The sequence below is a fragment of the Mizuhopecten yessoensis genome, unplaced genomic scaffold, assembly GCF_002113885.1.
Source record: "Mizuhopecten yessoensis strain PY_sf001 unplaced genomic scaffold, ASM211388v2 scaffold716345, whole genome shotgun sequence".
Lineage (NCBI taxonomy): Eukaryota > Metazoa > Mollusca > Bivalvia > Pectinida > Pectinidae > Mizuhopecten > Mizuhopecten yessoensis.
This window is the reverse complement of record NW_018480070.1, coordinates 720185-744476: the sequence shown is the minus strand read 5'-3', so window position 1 is coordinate 744476 and position 24292 is coordinate 720185. Positions and strand designations below refer to the sequence as shown.

Genomic DNA, 24292 nt, shown 5'->3' with positions numbered 1-24292 from the left:
TAAGCTTGGGACAATGCTTTGTCATATGACAAGAATTAAATTAAATTGGACACTTTCAAAACATCTACGTATGTACTTGTATGTATGTATTTGAACAAAGCTTAATCAGTTTTCGAAATCATAATGTTTTATTGTTTTGACACCAGACCAACAAACCCTGTACAATGCATACTCTTTCAGGCCGTGTCAGCTACCGTTTCTACAATAAAAGGGATCTGACAGGTAAAGTACACCTTAGTAAAGTAAATATAAAGCATTTTAGATAAGATAGCGAAATATTCTTTTTAAAGTATCTAAGACATGAATATCAGACACCTATCACAAATGAAAATACATTTATTTGGTAAAATATATATTTTTTCTCATCTCAAAAAGTACCTTATATGATTAATGATTAGATAACTATGTACACTTATTTGCACAAGCAGTCACTCTTTAAACTGAACTGAACAAGCTATAAAGGACTTACAAGACACTTTCAGGTACTTATCAATAAAATCAATATATTAAGGCATTTCCTCTTAAAATATCCTTAATATAATCAATAATATTATCTGGAAAATATTTATATGATATATGTATACATTTATATTGAATGAATATCAAAATGTTGTTTAAGAATCCATGTACCACTGCCGAAAACTCTTACTACGCGTTGGAAACTGTTTTTTGCCGACGTGAATTTAGCTTTGATAAATCATTTCTGAAAAGAAAATCAGACCTTACTGGACTTTTATGAAAATTAATATAGATAAAATATGCAAAATATAATCAACAAATGTGCTCTAAGCATGAAAAATAAGCTGGACATTGTATTGCCATTGTCAGTCTAACCAAATAAGCTACATACCTAGTCAATGGAAATGTCGTGGCCCAACTGGTCTACCACTATGTCGAAAACGAAGTTAAGGGGAGGTAACTGTTCATACGAAAAAAAAACATTTCGATGGGACAGGGATTTTTAAACCTGCATTGAACTTGAAAGAATATTTGTTTTTAAGATAAAGCATTATAAACTGTGTAGTTGCTTGAAAGTTGTGTTTTACGTTTATGTAAGAATAATACTTAGAATACAATAAATATGTGAAAGAATATCGTGCATCTTTATAATGGAGTTTTCGATGTAATAATTATTGGAGTTTCTTATATACCGCTTTAGCACATCCTAATTCGTAGGTCGTCTCAAAGCTGTTCACAAATTATTATCTGTGGTTATATTGCCATTGCAATCAGACAACATCTTTCTCAACTCCCTGGAGAGCATACAGATGGTGTGCCATTTCGGCGCTCACAGCTAGCATTCAACAATTCTAGCACTGCCCAATCACGTACTCATTTACATAAGCGGAGTAAAGTATCTTACTCAAAGATACAACACAGTGCCGTGACATGGCTCGAACCTGCAACCCTTCGGTCAGGAGTCCGACGTCGTACCGCTAGACTACCGTGCCTCCGGTAATGAAAAATGTTATCAAAAAGTAATTATGATTCTCCGTGTACATAAATATGTAAATGTTTTAACATGTAAATAATTTAATGATGAAATGATTTCATTCTTCAAAGACAAAATTATCTTTAAAAAAAATCAACTATGTACATAAAGGATTAAAGTTGATACATTAAGATCATATTTGCAATGATGCAAAAGAAATGTTATTTATTTTTTTAAGTGTAAGGATTAGAAAAATATGTACGTACACTCTTGAAAAAGTGTAATGACAATAAACTCATTCGCCCAAGGTTTCGAAACTATGAATTCGAAAAATATTTGTATAAAAATCTGTATTTTTAAATCGATTTCAAACATACAACGTTTTCATAATATGTCTGATATTTTTGTTAAACTTTTAAAATATGTTTACATTAAAATAGCAAAAAGTCATAAAACACATATTTTTTTTTACATTCGTCTTATGTCAAATTTGAAACTTAAACATTTGTTCATTATTAACCTGTATATGTGATTCATATCTTTTGTATCTTTATATTATTTCATCAGTCTTTTAACACTGATCCAGTAAAGTTTGTCTGATGGCGTCGATAGTCAGCAATGTCCTGATGCAAAGGCGGGACAGGTTGCACCACACTTGATATCCATTTAATAATTGAGTCATTTTGTCCACCCCTTTGTTATTGGAAGACCATGGAGGGTTTTTATCAAAGGTGTTCCGTCCATTTCTATTGATAGACTTCGTGCAGAGTGACCTCCATTGTTTAGCATTGACGCGTCCGCTCCGCGGTATATCAACATCTCTGCGATATCCTCCCTTCTCTCCAGTACAGCTATGTGTAATGGAGTGTTGCCATTATTGTCTGTTGTGTGTATATTCGCTCCTCGGTTCAGGAGACGCAGTGCAGTGTCCATATGACCCCTCTTCACAGCCACGCTTAACGGAGATACTCCTGAAGGTTTCTTATGATTTATGAAAGCTCCGCCTTCCAGCAGAGTCATGGCAGACTCACTGTGTCCTTCCTGTGATGCCAAGAAAAGCGGTGATGTGCCATGCTCACAACATATATTTGGATCTGCGTTGTAATCAAGCAGTTTCCTGATAACTATATGGTGTCCCTTGTCTGACGTGATCAGCATTGGAGAGCCGCCATGGTCTCGCACCAGGTCTGGATTGGCGCCATTCTGCAGTAAACAACTCACTACGTCAACGTGGTTCTCTCGGCATGCATAGAGGAGGGGAGTAAATCCAGTGTAATACTCACCGATTCCCTTTAAACTTTCATCAATCTGGAGTCTGGACCTAGCATTGACGTCAGCATCGAAATCTAGTAGCAACTTGACTGTGTCTAAATGTCCATAGCCGGCAGCGAAATGCAATGGCATGGTACCTCCAGGTAATGAGTTCAAAAAAGTACTACCAAATGTGTCTAGCAACTCACGCAGAAAGGAACACATCCCAAGCCTACTCATCCAGTGAATCGGTGTTGCGGATAAGATAGCGAAGTCAAGAGCCTTCTTCATTTCTTTGTCATCATTATAAATCACTTCTGGTTGATAAGAGAGCATTTTCTTCCTTGTATCTTCTGGGTACTCCAATAAACATGTTTTCAAACAGCTCTGGAATTCAACATTTAGGATAGACGGATTAGTGAAGACGTCGGTAATGAATCCATGCTGAAGGTCCTTAGATATGCGTTCGGCAAACTTTGTGAAGTATTTGGGTAACAGCTCTATCTGATCAACGCCAACATCTACGTTCGTAGATTTTACTCGAATCCGGCATCGCAGAAACGCTGGACTGAAATGTCTAATGACAACTGGGACGTTTTCTGCTCCATACAAGACAGCAACAGCATCATATATGAAATCATGCAAGAATCTGTGATTTCCAATCTGATCCTTTATCACATAAACGTCCTCCATACCATCAAAACACTTGCGGATTTTATGAAAGGTCTTTCTTTCACCTGACAAACCGCACGAACGGACCACGTCTATCACTTTCTCATTCGTGGGTGCGTTGCTACGGTCAACCTCTAATAAAATGTCCATGTCAAACACACCGTCAAAAAGTGCAATTAAGCTCAAAGCGCAATAATTGTATCCTTTGGCGAGTCTCAAGTCCTCCATCTGTGTTTTAATCACACAAACAGGATCAAGCTTCTGTTCGGAAACATTGGCATCAGGCACAGATAGAAGATGACAAAGAACTGGAAACCCGGGGAAATATTCTTCGTTTATGTGCCCTTTAAATATGTCCCGTGCAAGGCCATGTTTACCAATAATTCCATTTTTTTCTTCAAGATTCAACCGATTACACTCCGCTGTAAGATCGATACAATTCTTTGCCATGTAACTGTCCCGAATCAAATGTTTTCCTTCCTTGTAAAGTCTTTTTCTCATGGTTACGATCACTTTCGTGCTGCCCTTTTCTATGCAACTATTTATAACAGCACTTCGTTGTAGGAACTTACGCACCTGTTTTTTCTCAAGCATGGTTGTCCCGATCGGGTCGTCTAATATATACAATGCTTTTTCATTGGGGTTGCAGTTTTTCAGTTCCCTATGTGTACTCATGGGATGAACGCTATAACCATCATCCATCATTTGAAGTGCAAGGTGCATACAGGTTGCTGTCTTTCCGTCACCAGGGGGCGCTATAAGAGTTACACATCCGTTTTTAATAAGCATTTCTTTAGCGTTGGAGAAGAATCTTGGCTCAAAATATTTTTTATCTCGAGATTTCCATTCTTCAATAAAACATTGAAGTTGTTCTGCAAAAGATGTTTACATTTATTGATTAGAGTTTATCGTCAGCCTTCTCTTTCATGCAATAGTAACAACACTGCCAGCAAACTGTGACAAAGTATCAAATAAACATTACATTTGACAAAAACCAAAATTAAATATTCAAATAGTATTAACTGTTTATACTAGATTACTAACATCTACCCGGTCGGCGCAGTCTGTTGTTGAGGAAAAACATTATTTTACCAACCTAATTAAAAGAGCATCAGAGCAAGAGTAAATAAACAAATTGTTTGAAGGGGAAAGACACAATGTCAAAGTTAGTAAAAATCAAATGTAAAACATTATAGAATCTATCAAATACCACATCATATCGAGCTATTAGAGAAAATGCTGACAATGGTACTTAAAAATTATATTTACATACCCTTCTGAGCAGAGTTGTTTTCAATATCAAAACGGATCTTCGAAACAAGCATTTCCATTTCTTCTTGTGTAGTAGATACTGTAACATTGATTTTTAATTAATAAATTAATTTATTGTTTTTTTTTAAATAATTAATTAATTCATTAATTTTAAATTGATTCATTCATAAACATTTTCAATTGATTTCATGACTACACATGTCTTATTGTTATTTATGTTTCACTAAGTTCACAGAAACGGAGAAATAAAACAAAAATCATATCCGAATCGTTGCAAACAATCATTTTACCTTCAGAGCAACTTGCAATTTCCTCCCCTATCACTCTGAGGCCAGAATCATCCATGATTTTTGCTAACAGTTGAGTTACTTCACATCGATCTTTTCGGGACGTCATGACTTTCCACCACATTTCCAACATAACGTGATTCCTCTGCACAGGCCGGCCATGGTAAATTTCCCTTAGGTGGTCCAACTGGGCACCTCTGTATCCCAGGGCTGTTCCGAGAGTTGTCCATTCTTTTCCTAAAGCTTGTGCGATGTTATCTATATTTGTTTCCACAATAGTAGAGTAGAATATAAAAAAGATAAAATTAGATCTGTATTCGTACAATTGTAATCATTTGAAATGGTAGCTACTGTTTAACGCAAATTAAATCAAATATTGACATCAGTTAGATTTGCTCGGCCCCGTGAATAGCTAATATATATTGATTATAGAGATGTTTCGCCACATGTTTCTGAATTAAATTGCCTTAAGCGAACGATCAGTAAAACAATATTAATTACTCACCAAAATCAGGCTCGCCTTTTATTTCGCTCTATGAATAAAGAATGAGATGAAATTATTTACAAATTAATTCCAACATCAGATTTCGACTAATCTTCTTTCTTAGAAAATCCATTATCGATTAATGAAATATCTAATTTTTATACAAAAGTTTATTAATTCGCAATGGTGATTAAAGCATACAGATCATGCAAAAATTGTCCCATGTTCAGAAAAAAAAAGACAAGCTTCAAAAGTTACATTACGAATCAATATGATAAAGAAGAAAAAAATAATGTACCGTTTTATTGAAATTATCTCTGTGAAAACCATCCATGTGTTTAATACACTGTGAAAGTCTCTTTTTAGCAAGAAGTTAAGACAAAGAATTTTGTGAAAATGTAACAACACATTAAATCACAGATCCTTACTAAGAATCTTCCTATTGAAGATGGTAACAATCTACTTAAGTATGATAAACACTACTTCAAAGCTTTGATATCTCAATTGAAAATAAACAATTTTCCGGTTGTGGCTACTCATCGAACAATATACTACTTCTAGGACGTGAGAACTCAACCGATGATAAACTTCTTCCGGGTCAGAGGAATCCATCCGAGAAGACACTATTGTACCTGTTGGTCGGCGCCACTCACCTGATAATTTGCTACCTCCAGTTCGTGACTTCTAACCCAGAATACACTTCTCTTCTTCCGGGTCGTGTCTACTCACCCAATAATAAACCACTCACATGTCAGGGTACTCACCCGGGAATATACTACTTCCGGATCACGGGAATTCAAACGAGAAGAAACTATTTCTTCGTCGTGGTTTCTCTTCATTTTCCTTTTGAGGTTACTGATCTTCTACAATATATGCATTTAACTGAAAAGAAAACGGTAAGAAAACAGTTATCTCACCTGTTGCGATAAAGATAATTTCAAATCATTTGAGATGAAACACGGCATTTCATTGGTCAAAAGAACTAATATGCGACGGTATAACCACGATATACCGTCCGCAATTTCTAATTTGCATATAAAACTCGGATGACCCCGACATGCAATGATACTAATGACGCCACGAATAATATTATGACCCCAAAAGATCCATGCAATTCTGACTCACTTTGAATGTTCCTGACACAAAGACACACAAAAACATCTTAAAATCGTCGTTTCGTTAGGTAATTATGGCCGATAAGAATGGGTTAAATCCTACTGTATTATGAGGGTTTTTTCGGTATACCGTGATTATACTGTCGCAAATATCCGATTTACTGGCTCCGTGCTGCTTGTTAAATTCAATAAGTGAGAGTAGAAATACGATATACTGCCGCAAATGTCAAAATACAAAAGGGGTACCCCTTAATAAATTCCTGATAATACACATACATCACAGTATCAAAACAGCCATACAAACAAGCCCAGCGTCAATAACAAGGAAAAATATACCTAAATGTCAAGACTCAAGGAAAACAGATACTCTAATGTCAACACACAAGACAAAATATACGACAATGTCAACAAACAATGACATGATATACCACAACGTTAACACACAATACAAAATATACAAAAGCGTCGACACAGGGGCAATAAACACCTCAGCGTCAACACAAAAAGACAAAATACACCACATCGTCAACACACAAGGGCAAAATACACCACAGCATCAACACAAGGACAAAAAACACCACAGCGTCAACACAAGGACAAAAAACACCACAGCGTCAACACACAAGGGCAAAATACAACACAGCATCAACACAAGGACAAAAAACACCACAGCGTCAATACACAAGGACAAAATATACCACAGCGTCATCACAAGGGCAAAATACACCACAGCATCAACACAAGGGCAAAATATACCACAGCGTCAACATAAGGGCAAAATATACCACAGCATCAACACAAGGGCAAAATACACCACAGCATCAACACAAGGGCAAAATAAACCACAGCGTCAGCACAAGGCAAAATATACCACAGCGTCAACACAAGGGCAAAATACACCACAGCATCAACACAAGGGCAAAATACACCACAGCATCAACACAAGGGCAAAATATACCACAGCGTCATCACAAGGAGAAAAAAGACCACAGCGTCAACACAAGGCAAAATACACCACAGCGTCAACACACAAGGACAAATATACCACAGCGTCAACACAAGGACAAAAAAAAACCACAGCGTCAACACAAGGCAAAATACACCACAGCGTCAACACACAAGGACAAAATAAACCACAGTGTCAACACACAAGGACAAAATATACCAAAGCGTCAACACACAAAGGACAAAATATACCAAAGCGTCAACACCAGGACATTATATACTACAGCGTCAACACACGATACAAAATTTACCACAGCCTCAACACAAGGCAAAAAACGCCAAAGCGTCAACACAAGGCAAAAAACGCCAAAGCGTCAGCACAAGGCAAAAAACGCCAAAGCGTCAGCACAAGGACGAAATATACCACAGCGTCAACACACAATACAAAATATACCAAAGCGTCAACACACAAAGGCAAAATATACCACAGCCTCAACACACAATACAAAATATACCAAAAAGCTTCAACACACAATACAAAATATACCAAAAAGCTTCAACACACAATACAAAATATACCAAAGGGTCAGCACATAAGGACATTACATACCGCAACGTCTTCAAACAAGGACAAAATTAACTACATCATCAACACACAATGATAAAAAATACCACAATGTCAACACACAAGGACATTAAACACCAGAGCGTCAACACACAAGTACAACGAAATTACGCAGGCGACACCAAAACACAACGAACAAAAGCACGTCGGACATCATTAACCCCTACGTAGAAATTAAACTCTTCTCAGCAATATTCAAATCACATTTTCATGTATTGATCCCAATATAATATAACACGTTGTGTAAGTTTTTTGTTAATGAGATATAACTCCAATGACTATGTAATAACTGGAATGACTCGTAGGGAGGGGGGTTAGAGTAAACATATCTAAGCATTGCAAGCACAGACGGATATTGTCTACAGATAACATGAAAAGCTGTCCAGAAAAAAATTGCATCTGATCGTCTTACGCTAATGTTTGTAGAAATCTTTAGAAAAAAAAACTGTTTACAAAGTTGGTTTATTTGAACATTATATCAATGGAATAGCAAACAACATAAATGGAAACGTGTTCTCAATAATCACTACTAGAATTGTTGTGAGATTCTTGAGAACAGTTATCTACAAAAAAAAATGCAATAGTATGGAGAGCAAATGGTTGAATAATACATGATCACGGAATCAAAAGCAACACAGATGATGTATTTTAAGCGCTTACGTGTAGATATTGCATTAGCAAAAGTATGGACATTTTGTTTGCACGTGAGTTCAGACAAATAATTTGTCCACCGATACATTCTAGGACAGACTCTGCACCCTGTAATGTTGTGAATCATATGTTTCTTAGAATTCATTATCAACAACTTACAGAAAGACAATGCTATTGTGGAATTCTTATTATGCTGTTAAAAGAGAAACAGCGTAGCGCGTGTTGTTTACACTGTACTGTACATATATATATATTAGTATTCATGTGATCGCTAGATAGTCAATTCAGCGAGCCATACCCTTACGAATATATTTGTTTGTCTGTTAGTTGAGAACCAGACATAACGCCCTAAGTCGTTATTCCACATGAGAGGGAAATACTGCCTTACTGGCAAGATAGCGATGCGGTATGACCCTGAACTCCCACACTATTTTAACAACGCGAAGCAGGATGGGTGCCCGCCTGCGCGTTACAATTGGTGTCATTATAGTGGTTTTGCAGTGCCTTGTAAGGCCAGTTCCCAGTGGTTAGAAAGATGCTTTGGTACACAGGGAGGACCCACGGGATTCCCTAGACCAAGACATGGGACGAGACACCTCGGAGGGGGTAACAACGTTATAGTCAAGGAACATGAGGGGGAAAGTACTGCCTTACTGGCAGCTAGCTTTTCCAGCGATGCGTCCCTGAGACTCAATGTTTAGTTCTGCAACGTCGTGCGTGCTCAGTGACTGGTTAGGTGCCTGCCTGCACGTTATAATACATTAAGCAAGAGCTACATATGTGCCATTATATATATGCTTTGGTACACAGCATTGATGCCTGTAGATGACATCAATGAAACAAAGAGTTTCACTGTGTCTTGATAAAGGAGCGGATCGCTCCGAAAATTTGACAACCTAAACTTGTCCACACTGTTGGAATTACTTCTTTGCCCCATACACACACACACACATATATATATATATATATATCTTATAATATCCAAATGATATCAGATCTGATCGTTACCAATATTGTTTTACGAGTCGTTTCTTGATCTTGCCATAGCGACATGTATCCTGCTATGTTTGTTTAAGTGTGTGGCTGGTAAGGACTGTGCACACAACGCCTGTATTTTATTGTATGGTGTAGATAAAAGTGTTCCAGCATTCTTTGTCTGGCGATAATCAATGTTTATATGTATATACTGTTGAATGAAGATCAGTACCAACCATGGGGAGTGGTCAGGAATCATTACAATAACTATGAAGAACTAAACCCTGTCACGATCACTAATATATATTTTTGTTAATGTTAACCTTATTTCATTGATTACATGGGTAACTGAAATATTATTTTACTAAGCCGGAGTTTAGTCATCCGTCTACGGGTTTCAATTAGAGATCAACAGGTAGCCATGAGAAGCCACACGTAGATTTGTTCAATTGCTATTGAGAGCTTGTAAGCAAGCACAAACTACAGATTGTGGTGAGTTTTTATATTTGTTATAACATTGTTAGTTAACGACATGTACATAGTTGTTTTTCATCTGTAATATTTCTAATCACTTTACCTGTTGATTGTATATATGACCATGCCTGGATATCAGGTGCACATTGTTTACATTCGCGCGCACGATGCGTGGGTACTGTTTATCTTTAAAATATCAAGGCGATACATAAGCCTGTTAACACATATTGTTTAACCACATATTACCTATTAACAATCCCCATTTAATTGCCCATTTTCTAATCATGGTAATAGGCATAGAGTTCAAGTGTACGCGTCACGGTTGAGAGAACCGCACACGTGGATTTACCCTTAATATTAAGGCGGCTTGTGCCGTGCCTTTATATTTGTATACAAATATACTCTACTTAGTAAATGGGTAGAAATGGCGTATTAACTTGTCTTACCACTATTGTCATTGTATATACATATGGGTAGTAAGACATTCTGTACGTATATGTTACCTTTTAATGACATTCAGTATATATGTATAGGTAGTAAGTCTGTTGTACATATATTGTAGTTTCAACCATGGAACAATGATGAAAGGCAAACACTATTAATCCTCTTGTGAGGGCTGCAAGAACTAGCTGAGGTAGTAGCTAATTTTTATGGTGAGCGTCCTGTGTGGACCACATCTTTAGGTTCTGTGTGAACTGGGTGCTGTGTGCTGTATAGTTACCGGGGTAGTGAATACTTGATGCGGACGGACCGTGCTCTGTGTGGACACTTTATGTCAGTTTGACTAACTGGTCGTCACGTGAAACCTCTCATATGGATTTTTGTGAGCCCATCAGCACAGGAGTTAGGGTTCAATAGGAGACGGGACCGGGGACTACAGACCGCGGTGGACGAACCTTGTCATGATCACTGTATCCAGGCAGTGAAGTCATACAGTGACTTATACATTGACTTTGCCAGTATTGGTGTATAGTTACCTGTGTAATTTCAGTATTAGTATATCCATCTGCTTTGTGTGATTCTCATGTTGCTGTTTATACTTACTTTATGTGAGAGTGAGAAAGCAAAGGTTTATACTCCTTATAAATAACAAAACCATAGTGTATATTTTGTAAATTAAATTTTGTATATATTGTAATCCAGTCTTAGTGTCATTCTACACCACACTTGCAGTGTCAAGCTCGTCCATAATTACAATCAAATTGATATTACAACATATAAACTATTTTATGGTAATACTTACAGATAGACTATCGCCTCTCGATTCAGTATCCAGGTCACGTGACAAAGGGCACTCGGCACATGTACCGTAGCAGTTCTGAGCGGAACCTCTCCTTCATACTTCCGTATGTGCCTGTAGATGACATCAATGAACAAAGAGTGAACTCTTCGTCATGAACTAACATAATGAATCGTTTGTAATGTGTTGAAGGTAGAAATATTGTAATAGATATGGGCACTCCTGTGGTCAATTAACAATTAGTTAATATCACTGATAAAATCATTCACATGATTTCTGATGTGTAGAAAAAAAAGCCACCCATGACAAAAGGAAATACCAAAACGTACATATGCCTTCCCTCATTTTAATATTTAACACGAATATCAAAAAGTATCCTATTCTAAAGTATGGTTAGCTTGATATACATGTACATTTTAGATTACATGCTACCCTAAACTATTCAGCCGTCTCATTAATAATATCTCTGCCTCTGTATATAATGCACAACACATCTACACGAAACAATTTTAATTTTAAACTCATTTTCCTGTTAAAAGAGAAACAAAGAACCATTTGTGGCAATTGTTGTAAATGAGAACAACGAACGTGATCACTAGATAGTTATTAAGTCAGTATTACTCTTATCACCGTACGTTACAGAATGTGTGTAAAGTTTGAATCTCATGGCTATTTGCCTACCTTACCGGTCGATCCCACAGCCACATGTATTCGCCTGTGTTTGTACAGGCGTGCGGCTATTAAGTACTGTGCATTTAACAGGCGTATTTAACGCATGTGTTTTATGTTAGGGTATAGATTTAGTTATTCCTGCAGTTTTTGTCTGGCTGTGACCATTGTTCATATTTATATAACGTTGAATGGAGATCAATATCCAGGCGCGTAGCTACCATGTAAGCCAATAAGCCCGGGCTTGCACATGATTTTGACAAGTATAGGTTTTCATGACCTTATTTTTTCTTGATGATACTATAAAGTGGAGTTTAAGTTTTGAATATATAGTATACATATGTAATTCCTCAGATATGATACATTGTTAATAGTTAGTACAAAAATGTATGAAGTTTAGAAATGTCCATTGCATTAATGGACAGTTCCAGGCGGAACTAAACTGCTGGATTGAGTAAATTGAAAAACTCACGCCTGGCGCAAACGACTCCGAGTATGGCACAGTGGACACAGACAATCAATGGTGTTTTTTTTATGAAAATATCAATTTGGGGCAAGTCCGGCCCCTTTTGCCGGGGCACATTCGGCCACCCCGAATGCAACTGTTATTGTGCCAAGTGACGTCACTATTGATAACGTCACCCAATTGCCCACAAAAATAATATTTTTACGTCGCAAAAATTAAGTATTTTTTTCTTTGTATTCACTGATTTGTTCTGGACTTTCTGGGCCTTCGGCAACCCCATGTCGGGGCTTACACATGGTAAAGGGGCTAGCTACGCGCCTGATATCAACCACAGGGAGCAGTCGAGTGTCGTTACATACATTAATAATGAAGAACTATTACTTAATTGAAATGATTATTACAAAGTATACACTATCTCCTGGTAGTAATTACATATTTGGATACATGTAGTTTCACGATCTTATACTTATTATTCAAAAAAACATTCAAACTTTACAAAAAAGGTGTTTAGTTTGAATCTCATGCTTATTAACCTACCTTACTTACAATCAACATGAAGATCACGTGACAAACTACAGTCGGCATATATATCGTAGCAGTTCTGAGCGTGTCGTCTTGTCCATAGATTTCGACTATATATCTATTTATAACGTTGATCTCGACTATATATCTATTTATAACGTTTCGACTCTATACATCTTTAAATGACTGTTAGTTAGCTCGAATTAATACAGCTGTATATATATATATATGTACATTATTTGCAAATGGCAGTAAATGTTTTTGACTTTATTGATCTGTTCATGGCCCTGATTATTTACACTCTATAAACATTTATACATAACTGAATTATTTCGACCCAATATATTTGTACATGACTGTGATTTAGTTCGACTCTTTATATTTATGTATAATTGTAATCAATATCATTAACGTTGAAAATGAGTCGTTTGAAATATGTTTAAGACAGAAGCATTGTATCAAGATATCGTCAGTTATGCGGTCAATTATGAATTGGATTATGTTAATTATAAAATTATCCGCACGATTTCGACGTTAGAAAATAATTGTTTCTCATGGCAGAAGGAAATAAAAAAAAATGTGCGTGCTGCTACGTTGCTCTATCAGGAATGTGTGTGGCAGAATGTTAATTTCTGATCGTTTCTTATTCAATAGCAGAACTAGAGCTCTTTATAAAACCATGTAGATCACACGTTATTCCGCCGTTTCGTTAACTATGGATTTAAAGGTATTGTAATTCTTCCTTTGGTTGTTTTGTCTCTGCAAATTACATACACAGCATATTGTTATTTCTGATATTGATCCCTTTGTCATTAAATATTTACAACTGACTGCATGGGATTTAGCCAAGCCACATCACGACAGTTTGCAAACGTCATAGTATCAATGAATACAAAATTGAGGACACACTTAATAGTTAAGACGGGAATGCAATGGTATATATTGCGACAGGAGAGGCCAGTGCGCTTTCCCAAATACGCAACGGCATTCCATAAATGAGAAATATGTGTAAAGTTTGACTTTTTAACCAACTTATGTCAAATGCGTTATAACAATTGCGAAAGTTAAAATTCTCAATTTTAAAGAAAAAGAAGAAGAAGAAGTTGTGTCAAATTTGTTTTCATGAAATTATGGAAGGCCAGTGTCCTATGCCGAATGCGCACCAGGCAGCTGTCGCCCTAATGCCAAATTATGAACAATCATATAACGAGGAGCCATTGGCAGGTGTAGAAGTCTACATGTATCCTCATCTGTGTAACGTTGAGATTGTTTCACTTGACAATAAGCATTTCGCATTCTGAATTTTACATTGCGTACCGGTCGTTAACAGTTTTATGGAAAAGAAATTAGAAAGTGGCTCAACTAGATCCTCTTCCTTTCAAATGAAGGTTTCAACTGTTACGCATTCGGCATTTACCAATTAGGGTTAGGAATTAAGATCCGTATTTTTAAGAGGGTTTGGTTGTTATTTTGTTAACGTTCTATCAACAGTTAAGGTCATTAAAGGACGTACCTCCACGTGTGTAATGTATGTTTACATGTGTGTATGTGTGCTGGAGAGGCAGATCATCTTAGTTTACTTGCCTCCTTGTGAAAGCGCGCATCTGACACCGACTTTATAGTGCTATCTTACTGATATAGGGGCTGGATTTGATGTCCTTTTTAATTTGGCATTTAAGAATTGCAACTCACGACATAAAATATCAAAAAACCAAAATACAAATAAAAACATTTAAATGATTAAGTGAAAAAAGAAAATGTTCAACCTATTTATACGACTTTTCTCCAGATGTTCCTGGGTAGTTCATGTTCACTGAATATTTCTGAACAGTGTCTACAAGGGCAAGCTTAATATTTATGAACATTATGCACAAGGGCAAAAAAGATACGATAACCACTTTACCTAATAAACTATTGTATGATCTCGAACTAGATCTAGCCTTGCAGCAGTCACAGTATAAAATGTATAACGATGAAGGTCAATACATTAGTTAGCAATGCAATATATTCCAAAACATGTTGAACTGTATAAAAAAAAATGGCCTATTAAAACACCAGTGAGTTGAGTTGTGGAGTATATCAGTTTTACAGCGGGATAGTAAAGTTCACGTGATGTCTTTGTCTTTCTTCCTTTATATGTAAATAAAAGACGTCTTAACATGTATTTCAACAACATTTTTTCTATTTTTTTCCTTTTTCTTTTTTTGTCAAATTCAGTTGGGGAAAAAATATGAAGTCTGGATAAAAACAAGGTGAAATTCAATTTTTGTATTTAAAACAATAGTAATTCAAGTGAATGTCTTTTATCTGAACTTAAAATGATTGCTTTTATAGATGAATCCAAGTGATTTGGTCTGTGCACATACCTTTTTTGTTATTATTTCTTCCTCTGGACAGCATCACGACACGTTTTCTCCACAAATGATTCCAGAGCTTTTCTAGTCTCTATTTTAGCCTTTTGTATATTTTTTCTCACGTCAGGTATAAGAGTAAGATTTGTCCTACCCCTAATATATGTTATATAGATTCACAGAATTATTATAACTTACCGAAGTATAGGAATATTAGAAGTGAAATAGTGTAAGATTGAACGAAGCTCGTCACCAATATCCCTGTTTATACCTCTTTTCATTCGATCCCCCTCCTCCACCATCAACCTAAATCCAAAAGAAAAAGCATTAAGTTGGATACACATACTCATTTGCATTTATCACATTTTAAACACGCAAGGACCCATGTTATATGGAAATAATTGCTACAGTATCTTTATAGCCATAGGTATCCCTTTTGAGAACATTTTGTTACATACATACTTTACTTTACTCATTATCAATTAGAAATTAACCAGTACTCCTCCAGTTTGTGAAATTCCTGTAATTAAGGGCTGTAATGCTGTTTCGTAGATTTGTCACTACCAGATTGCTCGTATGATACTTTACCCCAAATGTAACTTAAATATCTTCAATGTTCATGAAATTGTAATAAAATCAGAAAGAAGATTCAGTACGAAGCGAAAACCTGCTGTAGGAACATGATGGTGGTCAAGCAGAACGATAGAAAATTGTCTCGGTCAAGGGGACATAACCACGTCAGAATCGCACCTACTCGAACAAGTGACCACGTAATCAGATTATTTTTGTTTAACGACATATCAACTTCCGAATGGAAGCAGATCGACAAAACCAGTAAGCCATGTAAGTATAGAATAAGTATTAATTTGTCCTCAGTGATGATAACAATATATCTGTCTACGAGGACTGACAATATCAAAATGTTTGGCAAGTAACGGTTGGCGAGCGCATGGAACGGTACGCTTATATATGGTCTGCCTCGGTAAAGATCTCATTGCGATAAACAAACACGGAAGCTATGCCGATCATGTTAACAAGTCTGGGCTTTGTTTTGTTATTTGACGATTCTACAAAGATCTGACTCTTCTTTACAGGATGCATCAGAAGAGTGTTTTGGGAGTAAGGCCGACTAACCTACGGTGTCCATTAATCCTTTCTGGCAACAGGAGAAAGTGTAAGTATTTCACGCTAAACAATGCTTTTGTATGATAGGCTTAATTCACACCGTAGCAAATTATAATGACCTAGATGGGTTTTTTTTTTTTATATATATATATAATGTGTGTTAAGAAAGATGCAATATAAAAATTGTTCTGAACCAAACACATGAGTATCAAATTCCTGCACATATTTTTTGTTGTCAACAGGTGATTTTGAATATATTTTTGATCCACAAAAAGAGCATTTTTTCCTTTAAAAGTTGATTTTGATAGACATTTTTCTGTTATAATGTACTTATTCATATTTATGATAAGAAAGGACAAAGTAATTGTGATGACAGTCAGAATTTACAGAATGCTGTATTTGTTTTTAGATTGAATTGATTATTTTTATCTTTTGAATTATATTTTAAATCGAAGATGTATTTCTTGTCATTTTACTTTGAATAACCCTAACGTGTTGTTGACAAACGGTGGTATGACCATACATGATACATGTGTACCTCCCGTATTTGTTCTGGAATCCTACCATGCTTTTATTTTAACATAGTATGTGTTTTGACACGCTCTACAGTTTTTTTATAACAGCTGATAAGACCGGACCTATTAACACTGACAGGAACACAACATCCTACCAGCCTAGGACATTTACACCATAATACCCCCATTTAACTGTCAAACACTAGTATGTTACCTAAACCCGTCTAATGAGTTTCAAAGACTCTCCAACGTATAAATATGGGACGTTCTTTTTATTTATTTATTTTGACCTCGATGAATAAAATTTGCGTTGACCAAAATCGTTTTCTACAATGGATAGGCAGATTAATGAAAACGACAAAAAGCAAATGACCAATGTCTTTAAATGTTCAACACGGTGATCTTCATTAGAATTGATACAACATTGTAAAACTTCAAAATGTCCTGAAGAAACTAAAGGTGTATCTGTAGAGCCATCCATTTGCTTGTGAAAAGAAAAGAGAAATGGCACAGGGAAGAAACATCTCAGAGCGATAGAAAAATCAATTCTATCCAATATTAAAATCAGCGATATGAAAAGAACTCCTCCAGCTGACAATGAAGGATAAGACTGGTGAATGCTATGAGTGTAGAGATAAACACAATTTGATATGAGGATTAAGACTTCTTCGACCTAAATGATTAAATAGACATTTTATTTTACATATCCAAGTTTTTAAAAAACAAATTATTGTGTTTTTCATATTTCAACAATGATTTTGATGAATTAAAATTTGAAATACAAATGATATGAAAAATATGCTTAAAATTACTTTTCATAATTACCCCGTAATATGGGAACACATTTTCACTGCATGTATAATATATAACATCAGTGCATGATGGCACATTAAAAAAAATCAAGAACAAGCAGATGATATCATTATTTTATCGTCTTTTTCCTTGCAAAAATGTGATGAGAACTATTGCATGTGCTATCTATCGAAAAATATGTGTGCTAGTAATTGCACTGCACAGTATATCAACATATGATTAAAACTTCTATTTTACTCCTTTTTTGTATTTATATCAATTTTAGTGTTCTACTTCCTGCTGTTCCTCGGATTTCTGTGAATCTGCCTTCATCATGACGCAATGCTGGAAAATCTACCTGTTCGACATGATGGGTTGTGAACGAGAGAAATTTATATGTTTGAAACTCCGAGGACGCCTGGCCAATCAAATGTTTGATTATGCCTTTCTGTATGCCTATGCTCGAAAGAAAGGTTTGTCTATGATTACTCCTCCATCCGACCTGACAAAGGCTTTTGGAATCCAACCAAAGACTGGAGACCAGTATGGGTTTAGTAGATAAATGTGCTGGTGTTTCTGGACGATAGATCACAAATGGAATTGTGCATATGACTCATTATTTGAAGACTTTGAAAAAAGTAAAGACTTGTCGTTTCGAGGATATTTTCAGTCATGGAAGTATTGGAAAGATTATGATGCAGACTTGCGTGAAATTTTTGTTTTTCAGGATAATAAACACGAGGAAACAAGGACTTCCATGTACAATATTCTGAGAGAATCCACGACAGGGTTCTGTCTTAGTAGGAATACATGCCAGGCGTGGGGACCACATTGAAGGGCGTGACGTTAATTACGGTAAACTTGTAGCAACAGAAGACTATCTTAAAAACGCCATGCGTTATTTTCGACAGAAATATAATGATATTCTTTTTGTTACTATTTCTGACGATATACTGTGGACATCCAATGCTTTTCGAGAGTACGACGATGTGTACGTTGTAACTGGTGATTCTGGTGAAGTAGATATGTGTCTTCTTACAATGACCAACCACACCATCATGTCAGTCGGAACCTTTGGCTGGTTTATTGGGTGGATGACCAACGGAACCGTAATTTATTATAAGAATGGAGCGAGACCAGGCTCTGGATATGAATGGGAATTTGGACCAGGAATCCAAGTTCACTTCCTGCCTCATTGGATCGGAATGGAGTGATCGTGCTTATTTGATATGGACGATATTTCTCCTGCAATCGAAAGCTGATCGAGTATGTTAGCATTTTCTGTCGTCTCCTAATCGTTTCTTTTTATGTTATTACCACATCACGTTATGCTACTTGTATTTTTCAGTATGACCCATAACTACATACAGGCTTCCCTACTATGGGGACCAAAACTTTTTTAAGCCGCAATTGGAGTAGCACCTGTCAAGAATGGGGCGACAAATTGGTTCTACCTAACTCGAGAATGCTAGCTCACACACTCTTTGATCTGAAAATGTCGACATCTGCACCTTATAGGAGGATATTTGAATCATCAGATATATGAGTAAATGGTAGCACTGTTTTTATATGTTGACATTCTTGATCTAGGATTGATAACCTATTTATTAAATATCGTTTTTTCGTTATATGAGACGTCACAATCAATTATTCAAGTTTTACTCATTTATACTTACTGAAAGCAATAGTCGTGCTCCGAATAAGACAATGCAATATGGTAAAATGGGAACCAGGACTTGCTCCTCTGAATGATTATGTAAAATGGCCAAAATGTGATGTCTTGTGGAAAAACACAAACCCTGCATGTGTTTTATTTGTGAACTATGTACTTTTAACAGCTAATATATATATATATCCCGTTGATATTTTTTAAACAGTAATTCGTAGCTCTCCTGTTACAGAATGGATTTTCATTGACTCATTGTTAAATGTTGATATGATATAGGAAAATGGACAATTTCTTTTCACCAATAAGATATATACATACATGTATAGTACTATCATGTAAGGTAACATATTTTAAGATGTGGCTAGTATGGAAATGCACTCTTTTACAAAAACTATTTATTGCTGTGAGTGGGAGAAAATAAATAATACCGCATTGAAGTGGTGACACAGTCCCTTTACATATTACCTTCTTTAATGTTCTGTCTACTACATTGAAATCATATTTAAAGTTTTAAAAAATAATTGACAAATTCTTTTGTCTGCACTGTCGTTATTACTTCTTTACTTATATGTCTATATTGATGTGATCTAGAACAATTAACATTACCCATCTTTTTTTTAGTAAATCCAATATGATTTGATAAAATTAGTTTTTGGCACACATTATATAGTTCGTCTATTTATATTCTCAATTTCTGTGAACTGTGAGATGAAGGCATTAATATCTTAAAAATTCAATTTAAGTCGGTTATGCAATTTTGATATCATATAAAAATAATTTTGGTGTGCAAAATTACGTTGGGTATGTGAAAATTGACTTTTGGGTTTGCAAATTTTATGACATACAAATGAGTTAAAATAAGACACACTCATCACGTCTAACATTATTTATATATGTATCTATTCATTCGACAATTTTACAACTAACATTCTTTATTTATTTATTTGACCATTGCACCGAGGATTAAAAGATTCATTTATATGAAAAGAAGAGTGTTATATATGTTATGTGATTTATTGTATAGCGTGTCTTGTAGATATGTTTGACTTGAACGTGGTTGTATATTTTTATAAAAGTTTAAGAGTTTATTTTCAATCTTTATAAATGAATTAACATTCGAAACAAGAATTAAAATGCATTTTCATCTTTCTGGATGCTTGATTAAGTTCTTACCATACATTTTAACAAACTGCTTTTATCAAATGGTGAAGCAGATATTGTATGACTACCTTTTACAATTTCCGTATGCCAACAATGTCAATTGGAAACCATTCTTGAATGTCTGTTTACTTACTTTGCTTTTGGGGTAATGACATAATTGATCTATGACAGAAGAACATGAGGGATTCCGTTTGGAACATAAATTCGTTCTTGGCGATATCATTTGGAATCAGTAGCTTTATTTGGAAGCATACAGTGGAAACGCAATATAAAATATTAAACTATGAGATAGAAATGCTAGGTACAGTTGAACATGTACAACATGTACATACTTCTTGTCAAAACATGTTTTTAAATGAACTGTTGAAATCCATTCTGAAATTAATTTACATGCAACTGTTTCGTGTTTTTTGTATGATTGATCGACAATTCATTAAACATTTTAAATTTAAAAAGAAACTTTTCGTATTTATTTTTTTAAATCGTGTTATTGTTATAACTCACTTATCTTGAATACATTCTGCGTATTTATTTCATTTTAGTATCCTGCATGTGTCAACGTATAGCTATGGTAATATAGAGCCCTTGTATTATTTTCCAGCTAGGTGAGGGAGGTTCGTACAGCTGTGAATTAAAATTTATAATTCTTTAAATCCTAAAGTATTCATTGAAAGTATTCAACTTATCAAATTCAAACATTTTATCTGGAATATTCGAAAGGCAGTCTAAATTAAAATTATATAGGATGTTTTAGATTACTTTACGTTCATGTATAATGAGTAAGCTTGTTATTTAGGATCTGATTTTTAATAACAAGGTAAACTTTTCAGAAACATTACTGCTGATTGACAATCATATTTTAATGAATTGTACAACCAAAGGAATAACACCTACAAAGATAACTATCATTTTGATATTTCAAAAATATTTATTTTCTTGTTAGATAAAAATTGTGTTACCTGTTTGATTTAAAAATGCAGGTTCGTTGTTTTTATTGTATGGACTTTACATTTAATGAAATAGGCTATATCTTCATGAAGATTTTATTTCCATTTTTAAGTCCTTCATTATAGAAAATCATTGAAATTTCACAACATTTTAAACTAAATCAAATTAACTGCAAAATAATAAGGCGACCAACAAGTAAATACTGTTTTACGTATTACCCCTAATGAGGATTAACATATATCGATATGGATAGTGTATCCTTTTGTTCTCGTTAATGCAAAAAGTAAAATATAAAATTAATTAATTTACAAATAAATAAACACCCTGCTTTTGTATTATACCAATCAAAATTACCGATACAGTTTAATTTTGATATTTTCTAGAGTAATTTAAAAAAATATAAGGTTTAGATAATATTCTCGTTTTTACATTTGCTGAAAAATAACGACAATTTTACAAACAAATGAGGTGAAAATGTTTCTTTCTTTCTGGGTGTAATTCACCCCAAATGTCTCGATGACTAGATTTTTGCAAGACATGACACCCATCTGAGTACCTGGATTTCGTTAGTTATTTAAACATTAAGTTTCTGTACAATGTTTGGTTAAAACCTGCCGAACTTACCTGTTGTAAAAAGATAAGCTTAATTACCAGTGATTTTTGGAGCCAAGCTATTTGAATACTTGACTCGCCCTTTCCTTATTGGACTCTTCAACGTTTAAAAAAATTATGTTATGGACTCGTCTGAATTAAAATCTAAAAAAAATGATTATAGGAATAAAATCCACATAAAATCAGAAAATAACCTTTGTCGTCTATATAGTTTGCGTAACGTGTTGGTGTCGTCTGCTCGAATGTCGAGTGGAGTGCAGACCGCATGCTACACAATGTGAGAAAAGAAAGAAAACATCGACCTACTTTGGCTTACACATTACATAATTATAACACTTATTACTCAAAATACGACTGGTGACAATAGAGACCAAGCCAACAATATTTCGAACTTCGTACGAAAGTGCAACGTTACAGGAAATTTAACAGAAATGAGTGATCCAGTAAGAAAAGCTATCGATCTGTTTAAAACCCCTGTCTTTTGTATCGAGTTGTAAAACACGACGCGACCGTCACGCTATCCAACGACTAGTGTGCACCTAGACGTTCTAAAAAAACAATTCTTTAGCTATACGCCAAATGATCACGTTCAAGTACTAGTTTATTTATAAACGTCGGGTCAGATTACAAACAACACAAGCCTTTAAAGGTACTAAACCAAGATGAAATCACATAAAAAAAATTAAGCAGTAGTGATATCGTATATTTTAAACATGTGAGACATATAAATTTCAATTCTAAAATGCACACAGAACCAGTATGTCTCTAGAATACAAAAATATCTGGAATTTCTATAAAAATTAATTTGGTTGATAACTTAGAATTCATTCAAATATGCTGATAAATAGTACAGTTAAGATGAAAAGAAACATCTTGAAAAACCACACTTGATACATAATCGCAGTTTAACCAAGGGTTATTTAAGCTTAACAGCTAATAACATGGACATGTGACAATGAATAATGTCCAGCCCACCTAAGTCACGGAAAATATGTGTACATATCAGAGAGGAAGTGATCCAGCTATTCCCTCCTGCTATGTAACAGTCTGCATGGTTGTTAATGCCGTTCGTTATGCATACAATAAATACCATAAAGAATTCAGTCGCTAACTTTAGGATAAAATCAAAATGCACAGGTTTCTGGTTTTACATGTCACTATTCGGAAATAAATGGGATGGTTATATGTACTCTTGTTAAGACCAACGAAAGGGAAATAACTCGCGTAAAGAAAAACAGGAAATTGCACAACACGTGTACCATATATTCATCATTATAGATTTTAGTAGGAAAGTCGGAGTGAGCCGTAGCGTGGTGGAAAACTCACTTCAACTGAGACTAAAGCACTTGATCTACGTCTGTCGGGAGGACTTCGGTCTGAACGTCAGGGGTACCACTTCGCCAACTCGATACTCACTCTTTTTTTAAATTATATTGCAACGACAAAATTGAGATAATCCATTTCCATCTTTTTAATGACTGTTACCCAAAAAGAAAGTACCAGTACATGTATTATATCATATATGCTCTCTTCAACATGTTATCAACTTAAATTTAAAAAAATGAATTACAATGTACACCCATACACTATACGATAGGTATGCATTCCATTATATACAATACATTTATACATGTATTAAATTTTGCTTAGTAAATAGCTTTAAATTAAAACACTATTTTGCAAGGACCTTTTTGGAAAACATTGGGGTGTCGGATGTTTGCTTACATTAAACAAATTAAAGGGAAGAACATTTTGTCAATTAAAAAGGAGACTGCACAACACATGTACCATTTATTTATCATTATGGATTTGTGCGAGAGAAGTCGTAGTGAGCCGTAGCGTGATGGAAAACTCACTTCAACTGAGACTAAAGCACTTGATCTAGGCCTGTCGGGAGGACTTCGGTCTGAACGGTAGAAGTACCACTTCGCCAACTCGATACTCACTCTTTTTTTTTAAATTTTAATTGTAAAACATTATTATTCAGATAATGATACTATCTCTTCATACATTTTAATATTTGGTATATAGTTTTTAGT

At 35.1% G+C, this 24292-nt stretch overlaps 1 protein-coding gene and 1 long non-coding RNA gene across 2 annotated transcripts; one reads left to right on the top strand and one right to left on the bottom strand.

Moving 5' to 3' along the window:
• Positions 1-1632: 1632 nt before the first annotated feature.
• On the bottom strand, positions 1633-12130 carry LOC110443403. Its single transcript, XM_021487604.1, has 7 exons — positions 12105-12130; positions 11427-11537; positions 6163-6280; positions 5420-5447; positions 4918-5172; positions 4629-4706; positions 1633-4227 (listed from the first exon to the last, which is right to left on the bottom strand). Exons 3-7 carry the CDS (start codon positions 6235-6237, stop codon positions 2111-2113), a joined length of 2553 nt encoding a protein of 850 aa, XP_021343279.1. The 5' UTR covers positions 6238-6280; positions 11427-11537; positions 12105-12130; the 3' UTR covers positions 1633-2110.
• Positions 12131-16182: 4052 nt separating this feature from the next.
• On the top strand, positions 16183-18315 carry LOC110443452. Its single transcript, XR_002462111.1, has 3 exons — positions 16183-16274; positions 16526-16605; positions 18150-18315. It is a non-coding gene; the product is annotated as an uncharacterized LOC110443452 (long non-coding RNA).
• The last annotated feature ends 5977 nt before the right edge of the window (positions 18316-24292 follow it).